This window comes from Triticum aestivum, chromosome 7B (genome assembly GCF_018294505.1).
Source record: "Triticum aestivum cultivar Chinese Spring chromosome 7B, IWGSC CS RefSeq v2.1, whole genome shotgun sequence".
Classification (NCBI taxonomy): domain Eukaryota; kingdom Viridiplantae; phylum Streptophyta; class Magnoliopsida; order Poales; family Poaceae; genus Triticum; species Triticum aestivum.
In genome coordinates, this window is record NC_057813.1 from 488,970,280 (window position 1) to 488,978,730 (window position 8,451).

An 8,451-nucleotide genomic window follows, 5' to 3' on the forward strand; every position below is an offset into this window, starting at 1 on the left:
GGTCAGAAATTAAAACTAATCACAATTGTGATCTGTGGTTAGCTTGTGCGCACATTATAATCAGCGAGCAAAGGTTTCAGGTTCGAACCTCTGTGTTGCAATTTATTTTGCTGTTTTTCCTCTCTCTGTACTAACATGTGGGCCCCATGCTTCTACTGTATGCTGACATGGCACCAGGCTGAGCTGTAGGCGTATCATGAGACGTAGTGAGGACCGTTTTGAAGCGTATCCACATATTTAAGGACCGTAGTGAAGCATTTCACGAGTTTGAGGACTGTCGTGTTACACGCCAGAGAATACAGGGACTGTACGTGTAATTATCTCCGCGGACGGAACAGCCTCAAAAAAGAAGACGGAACTAGTAATTCTAAAAAAAAAGAGGACGGAAATAGGGCAGACCGGAAGACCTAAGCTCCCCCTTCCCAGTCTCCGCCGCCGCACCAATCCCCTCCTACTTCTGTAGGCAAAGGACCTTGTTCGTTGGTCATTTGGTTTCCAGGTACTATTATTCGCCGAAAGCCTCTGCCTTTTTAAACGTCACACCAAATTATTGATCACTTTTTCTCTCTTTTATCAGCAAGGCTGCGATTATTTTGGGGCACAGATGGTCGAAGATGATACGTCGGCTTCTCAATGTGGTGGTGAAGAATACTTCCACAGGCGTCCACTCGGTGCGGCGAATCGACCCGTACAAGCATCTCTTCTACGAATCGGGAGGTGAGCCAGCAGCATCGATCGCAAACAAGGCCAAGGATTGTGCTCTGGAAATGCAAACCCTTTCTCTTCCCGAGCCATCGGTGAGCTTCTCTCCATCCCCGACCACTCTGCCGCTCATGGGCGGCATGGATTTGTTCGCGCCCATGGGCGGCGGCGAAGGCAGGATCGTAGGCGCCAACGTGGCCGGCGAAAGCGTGCTGTACGATGCCGACGAGCGCCTCTTCCTTCTTCTGCCCTGGATCAACGAGCCCAAGGGGTGGAACCCCGTGTGTCTCTCCATCCCCATACCCGGCGCCGCCGAGAACAGCCTCTACGTCATGGAGAGGTACCTCGGGCAGTCTATGGATGCATATGGCTCCAGCGAGGACTACACCGTTTCCTGCTTCGAGGTCCTTGAGCACGGGCCCAGGACCGGCGGCCATGAGGTGCGCGAAATGCATAGAGGCTGGCGCTGGCGGGTTCTTCGGCCGCCTCCATTCGTCCTCGAACCAGACTACCAACCCTCCGTCATCGCCTCCTACACAAGCATGGTTAACAAGACCAACAGGTGCTCCTTTCATGTGAGGACACGCGCACTGGCACCTATTCCTTTGACACATCGAGGAACGTGGAGCAATGGATGCACGTCTGGGAGTGGACTCTGCCCTTTCATGGGGAAGCCAAGTACATCCCTGAGTTCAACCTATGGTTCGGCTTCTCGGCAGACGGCCATAAACACTTGTGCGCTCTGGACCTTTCTGCCATGGAGGAGGACAAACAACCACCACCCATTCTGCAGCACTTTGAGGATCCGAACCCACCCGAGGAAGAGGGCTGGTGTGCAACGTCTTCTGAACTGGTATACCTTGGCGATGGCAAGTTTTGTGTTGCCAAGACTATTGAGGTCGATGAAACATCTGGTGAGGAGTTTGCGGTGCTCACTGGCGTACAGATTTTGCGCGGCGATGACAATGGCCTCCGCATGATCAAGCACAAGTCCACATGTTACTCTTTTGTCAAGGACATAATCAACTGGGTACTTTGACGTAGTACTGTTGGTTTTGTTATGCATTCGCCTGTTCCCTTCCTACTACTAGATGACAGTGATGTAAGAACTCTTAGTTTTGTTATGCATTCGCCTGTCCCCTTCCTATTAGATGACAGTCATGTAAGAACTCTTGGTTTTGTTATGTATTCGTCTGTCCCCTTCCTAGTAGATGACAGTCATGTAAGATACTTCTGTGATACTGATCTGCATCTTTAGTAACATATACGCTGAGGTCTTCCGGCTTTCCCCTCCCTCCCGCTCGCCCCCCGCGAGGCGACGGGAGGAACCCTACCGCGCCGCCGCCAGCTCCCTTCTCCGCCCCCTCCTCGTCCCTCGCCGCCGCCAGAGGGCGCGACCGGGCGAAGCCTGGCCGGCGCCGGCGGCGGCGAGGCCTCCTCGTTCCCCCTCCCAGCGGCCTTGGCGCGGGCCGGCGTGGCTGGTTCGGGGTGCCTCGCTGTCCCAGGGCGAGGCGGCGCTGCGGCGCGGCGGCGTGGTGTTGGCGCTGCTCGTGACGGTGGCGCGACGGGCTGGGCGTCGGAGGACGCGCCGGTGCGTGGAGCGGCGGGGGCGGCGAGCGGCCGGTGCGGGCAGTCATGGCGGCAGGCGGATCTGGCGTGGCGGCGGGTGCGACGAGGCAGGGCATCGGTGGCGGGCTCCGGTGGCCTGGGCCGGCTCCTGGCTTGGCGCTGTGATGGTGCGGGTCGCGGGCGACAAGGATCTGTGGGCGGCCGCCCCTGCCCTGGCTTCGGGCTGGTGGGGGTGGCGGCGCAGTGGTGGTGGCTGGCGGGGCGTGTTGGTCGAGTCTGCATCAGATCCTCCTGGTCTGGCGCTCAGACGTCGACGGACGGCGCGAGGAGGCCTCTCCGGTGAGTTTCCATGGCTGCAGCTGCGGGTTGATTTGGTCTCTCTCGTCGGCGGGCTCGCGGTTGCCGATGGCCTCGCGGAGATTTGTGTCAGCTACCATGGTGGGACGACATGGGGGTGCTCGCGGGGGAGCTTGGTAGGAGGGATAGGTGGCCTCGATGCGGTCGCGCCACCTGTCGCCGGCATGGTTTGCCGGTCCGGATGCGTCCGCTCCTCCTTCTCCCCCTTTCCCCGTGCTCGGCGGGGAGCTTGGTTGGAGGGATGGGTGGCCTCGATGCGGTCGCGTCACCTGTCGCCGGCACGGTTTGCCGGTCCGGATTCGTCCGCTCCCCTTTCTCCCCCTTTCCTCGGCCGTGGGCGGGTTGGCATAGGTTTACCAGCGGAGCGTCTGCGGGTGGTTCCGTCAGTCGAGGGCCATCGGTTGGTCCAAAGTTGGGGCCTTTGTGTGGGTCTCGGGGTTGTCTGGTTGCAGGGCGGCGGCTCTGGCGGCGGGAGGCGCGACGTTCGTGGGCGGAGCGTGCATCTCGGGTGCGGGCAGGCAAACATGGCCGCGTGGGTGGCGTGGCTGCGGGCGGATGACGGAGTTAAGGTTCATCGGTGGGGTGTGAGTGCCGGGGTACACCACTTGCCCAGTCCTTTGACTGGCCGACGGTGGCGGTGGCCGTTGCCGCCGTACCCTTCCTGAAGGCCCCGTCGCGGCATTCACACTCTTGTCGTCTTGCTCCGGGTGAAAACCTGATCTTCGCTGATCGGGCGGTGGCGGCTTCCCATGGTCGTATCCTTCTTGGAGGCACCGCTTTGGAGGCCTGGCTTCGTTTTGGTCCGGTTCACCTCTCTATTGGTAGTCGGTGGGGTGGTGTGTCGGTGCCTGGCACCTTTGTATCTTGCCTTGGGTGTGTGCGGTGTGTGCGTTGTGCGGTATCTCGGATGTACTCGGTGATGTTTGCTTTATAATATAAAGCGGGGGGAAACCCTTTTTCGGTAAGATACTTTTGTTTGGGTTTACATCTCGATTTTTGAACCTAACTTTGACCCAAAATTTGACTCACAAATTATATGTTATATGCCACAAAATGTATTACCTTTGGGAACTTCATTTGAATATGAATCCAATGATATTTTTTATGGCATATAATTTGTGTTTTATGAGTCAATTATTGGGTCAAATTTAAGCCTCTCGGAAGGATTAATAATAAATATTGACGTATAATGTGTTGCCTAGTCTCTTACATCAGATCAGTCTTTTGGTTGCATTGACTAGAGCATGCACTTCCACATGGTAACGGAGCCAAAAGGTCTTAAGTTCAAGACCCGGCCGGCGCAATTAAATTGCAGCTCACTTTCGGTCCACGTTTAGGCCCGAGGGAGCCCCGAGGGAGCCACGCGTGAAGGGGAGTGTCGACGTATAATGTTTTGCCTAGTTTTTTCCATCAGATCGGTCTTTTGGTTGCATTGGCTAAAGCATGCACTTCTACAATAAATAAAGGGCGCTGCTAGGCGCCGGCGCACCGGCCCAAATTTGGGCCGGTCCACCCCCAGCCGCCCGATACAGCTACGCGCAGCCGTTCGATACAGCTGTACATCTTCCTTCCCCTCCTCGTCTTGGATCTGGTCAACACGGGGAAATCCATGGCGGGCATAACTCTATCCCCTCCACCGGACCCCGCGCACAGCATGCGTCCGTCCTCGCCTGTTTGCCTCGCCCCTCGATACTCTCCGTTGAGGCTCGCCGCCGCCAAAAACGCAAAAGAAAAAGAAAAGGCCGTTAACCCATATCAGCTTTTCTATTGCCTCCCTCGTTCCCAGTTGCATCCATGGGTGGTCCTTCTCGGGGCCGGCCGCAAAACAACGAACCTCGCCGGTGTTGCCGTCCCTCTGGTTGCAACTAATGCGGTCCACGGCGTCGTTCGCCAGTCGAGCCGGTGGTAGCAAAAAAAGACAGTAGTTCCAGCAAGAAAAAAAGATGGTGGTAACAAAAATTTGTTGTCCCAGCAAAACCTAGAAAATGGCAGTAACAAAAATCGCCGATGGTTCCAGCAAAACACAAAGCTGGTAGTAGCAAAAAAAATCAGAAGTGGTTCTAGAAAAAGAAATTGATGCAACAAAAAATCACGGCGGCGACAACATCACCATCCTCTTGATTGTAGCAAAATCTAAAGAAGGTTCCAGCAAAAAAAGAAGCGGTTCCAGCAAAAAAATGATGGAGCAAAAAATCCATAGCAGCATAACTCAAAACAAATCCGATGTAGCAAATGAACTAGCTAGTTCCAACAAAAAAAATCACTGGTTCCAGCAAAAACTGAAGTCGTTGGTGAGGGCGCAGTCTGGTTCCAGCAAAATTGGAAGCTGGTTCCAACACGTGGCCTTGCTGGTTGCAGCAAAAGGTGTTGGCCGGTTCCAGCAAGGTGTCACCGGCTCGCCGTGTCGGCTGTAGCTCGCCACGCCTCTGGTTCCAGCTTCCCGTCATGGGTTGTAGCAAGATGCGGCGCCGGTCACAACTCCCCCGGACACCGGTTGGAGCTTCTCACATCCATGGTTGCAGCATCGGCTAACCATGGCCGTGAAGAAAAAAGAGGGAGGTAGGCTCCTGCCATGGCTGGGCGCAGCTTGGCTGGGCGGAAAGTCGGAATGGAGGGAGGAGGCAGCCGGTCGCAAATCACGTGTCCCCGAATGACAGCTGCCGTCCAGCGACGGGGAAGGAGGAAGAGGAGACTGCGGACGGCGGCCATGGCGACGAGCTGCTGGGGAAGAAAAGTGAAGGAGGCGAGAAAAAGGGGATAGATGTGGCTGCGGCTAGGTCCTTGTGTGCTAGGGGATAAGGATGAAGACAGGTGCATAGGGCCACAGGCGGTCCGCGTGGCGCCTGACGGAAGGTGTTGGGCCCGCAACAGCGCAGCGAGCCACGAGCGACCGGTCGAATCTTCGGCTGGTGCCCCGGCGTGAAACGTTTCCCATAAATAAACCAAACAAAGGGATGACATGCTGCAGCTGTCGTGCAGTCTGTTTATCGTCCGCACAGCAGTTTGGCAGAAATAATTATGTTTCATGTGTTCTGTTGGTGGCTGAGATGTACTTGTATATAAAAATAAAATAATCTTGGCTTAAGATTTGGTTTGTCTGGCAGGCTGGTCATGCTTTCTTTACATCGCGTGGTAGATCTGCTCTTATGTCAAGAACAAGAATTCTTAACTTTGATATGGCGCTCAAGATATTGGTCACGACCGTGTGGCAAATTCAACTACCTGCAAGCGACTGTAAGCCATAAGAAAAGGTCAATTTACTGGTGGAATATTGGTCTTAAAGGGTGTGTTTGATTGGAGTAATAGGCTGGATTGGTTCCTCCCTTCTGTTTGCTTAGAAACAAGTTCATAGTTCACTGCACTTGTACCAATTAATCTACTGTCAACAAATTGCACACTTATAAAAAATCATAAATCAACACTTGTAAACGACCCCCTGCAAAAAAAAAAATTGTATACAAAGTCACACACGTTTACATAAAAATCATACACTTGTACACTAGTGGCATGTCTATTCACACAAAAATTGAACACATGAACGCCAACGCTTCAGAGAGAACCAGTCCAGTCCTTGGTGTATCTTTGATTGTAGGACCTGGCCAGATCTCTACGTTGGAGAGAGCCTTTGATATCCTTTTCCAACCTTCAGTTCTGAATGTCTCAAATCTTCCATACATTTTTTTTTTGACTGGGGAATCTTCCATACATTGTCTGGCTTCTCAAATGAAATTACCAAAAAAACTTTTAGTGGGACATAACTGAAGATGAGTATCAGCATTTTAGCAGTGTGCTGAATTCACATTTCAGATCCAAATAGTTGGCTATCAAGAAGAAGAATCCAAACAAAGATGCAAGAAATAACAGTGCCATCTCGAATGCACCGATACGGATACGGGTATCAGTATCGAGCCAATACGGATACGTAAATTTGTCATTTTCAAAAAGTGCCAATACAGTTACGTTGTAGGTACTCAAAGCCATCTGGAGGAGATGAGAATGATAGATCTTCAGAGAAGTGTCCATACATGGTTGTTGTGTGAGAGGGGACGTTGGTGAGTAGGAGGAGGAGCTCGTCGCCGGCTAGCCGCCACCGCTGCTGGCCGTGGGACCTAGGTGAGCAGCTGCTGGCGACATAGCCGCCGCCTGGTGTGAGCATGGGTGGGAGGAAAGACGCTGCGAGGGAAAGGATGGGGGCATCGGGGCACTAGGATTGCTGGTTGTTTCTTAACTGGGCTGAGCGGGCTCTTACCTGGGCCGGAAAAGTATCCAAAACGTATTGGCGAAGTATCCTTAGAGTATCGTCATTGTTTTAAATCATTTATTCTCGGATACTCCAGCGATACATATCGGGGACGTATCGGAGGAGTATCAGTATCGGATACGGTATCCGATACGGATTCGCTGTTCGACTGAAGTATCCGTGCATTCGAGGGTGCCATAAATAAGCCAAAAGTACCAGAAATATTGGAGACGATTCAAGAGGAGATGGAGCTAACAGAAGTTGTAAATCCACCTTGCAGCGTGTTAGTTCTAGAGCGGGCACATCAGAGACTGCCTAGAACAATAGTGTTCTACGGTATTTTAATCATGTCCGGATGTCCCTTCCTTTGGTGTTTCGGAAATTTCGTTTATCCTACAGGCTATGCTCCAGAGTCTCGCTCTGCAAGGCGTCCCACAGGATTCACGATACGGTGGTGAAGTAGGCCGGAGAATTGAAATCTTGCAGGATGCCTGCGAGATGAACTCTTCCCTCTTGGCCGAGGTTCAAAGGCTGAAGACATCGATCGATGGATAACTAACTGCCGGAGCATAGCTCTAGCGAGGTTGGAGTTGAGCACGAGAAGAAGACAGCAGGTCGTTCAGTTTATTTCACCTCATTTTTGCTGAGCTCATTAGGGTATTATTCATACGCATTTCTCCTCGCTGTCTTGAAAATAGTTCCGAGGATGTTTTACTGGGCATCAGCTGCAGTTGCGACGATTGTACAAATAGCGGTGTTGTTTCAGTTACACTCCCTCTACTTCTATCTTTTTAGAGATTCCACTACAAACTATATACGGACGTATGTAGATATATTTTAAAGTGTAGAGTCACTCATTTTGCTCTATATATAGTTCATAATAGAATTTTTTAAAAAACTTATATTTAGGAACGCAGGAAGTAGGTGATTATAGAGTCACGATGAACAACGGCTGATGATCAACGCGTTGTCAGTGCGTGGTCATGCGCATGTTTGTAGGGAACAATCTGGACTAAAAATATTAACCGGCTTCCAAGATCACTCCTGCTAGTAATAGCAAAGCGGATTTACTGTCGGTTGATTCAGTTTCGTAAACACCAACCAAATCGTGGCTGAACCCGTTAGTTGTTTTCCGTAATAAAATTGTTCTCGGTGAGAGTTGGACCAAGTTTTGGTGTGCTGTCACATGGCAGTGTTGTCGTGATGCAGTAGTCCCGCCATGATTGTCTGTCTGGCAGGCGTTGACCTCGTAGTCGTAGACAGAGGGGACTGGCAGTGGCACCGACCGACCTGTCGAGGCTCGAGAGCGTCTTCTATGCGAGTTCAACAGTTGAGTTGGTTGACTGCTGTCCAGTGTTCTGTGCGGGCGCGCCGTGTGAACCGAAGACCCGAGAGCAGATCCGCTTCATTCGCTCGTCCTCCGGAAGAGATCTCTCTCGGCAAAGATTTTTTTTAAAAAAGTATTATCATTATTTTAACAAATTCCGAAAATATATGGCCTAATTTGGAAATTTCAAAAATATTAGCCCATCGGCCTCGCTCAGGCCGAAGAGGCACTTTCCGGCTGCTCTTAGACCGAAGTT

General features: G+C 52.1%; 1 protein-coding gene across 1 annotated transcript; it reads left to right on the plus strand.

Moving 5' to 3' along the window:
- The first annotated feature begins 361 nt into the window (after window positions 1-361).
- LOC123161920 (uncharacterized) lies at window positions 362-1,901 on the plus strand. Its single transcript, XM_044579734.1, has 2 exons — window positions 362-499; window positions 578-1,901. The coding sequence occupies exon 2, from the start codon at window positions 615-617 to the stop codon at window positions 1,680-1,682; it is 1,068 nt and encodes a 355-aa protein (XP_044435669.1). The 5' UTR covers window positions 362-499; window positions 578-614; the 3' UTR covers window positions 1,683-1,901.
- The last annotated feature ends 6,550 nt before the right edge of the window (window positions 1,902-8,451 follow it).

Bases quoted from the DNA above. Each gene is read 5' to 3' on its own strand.
- LOC123161920 (XM_044579734.1), top strand. From the start codon at position 615: ATGATACGTCGGCTTCTCAATGTGGTGGTGAAGAATACTTCCACAGGC.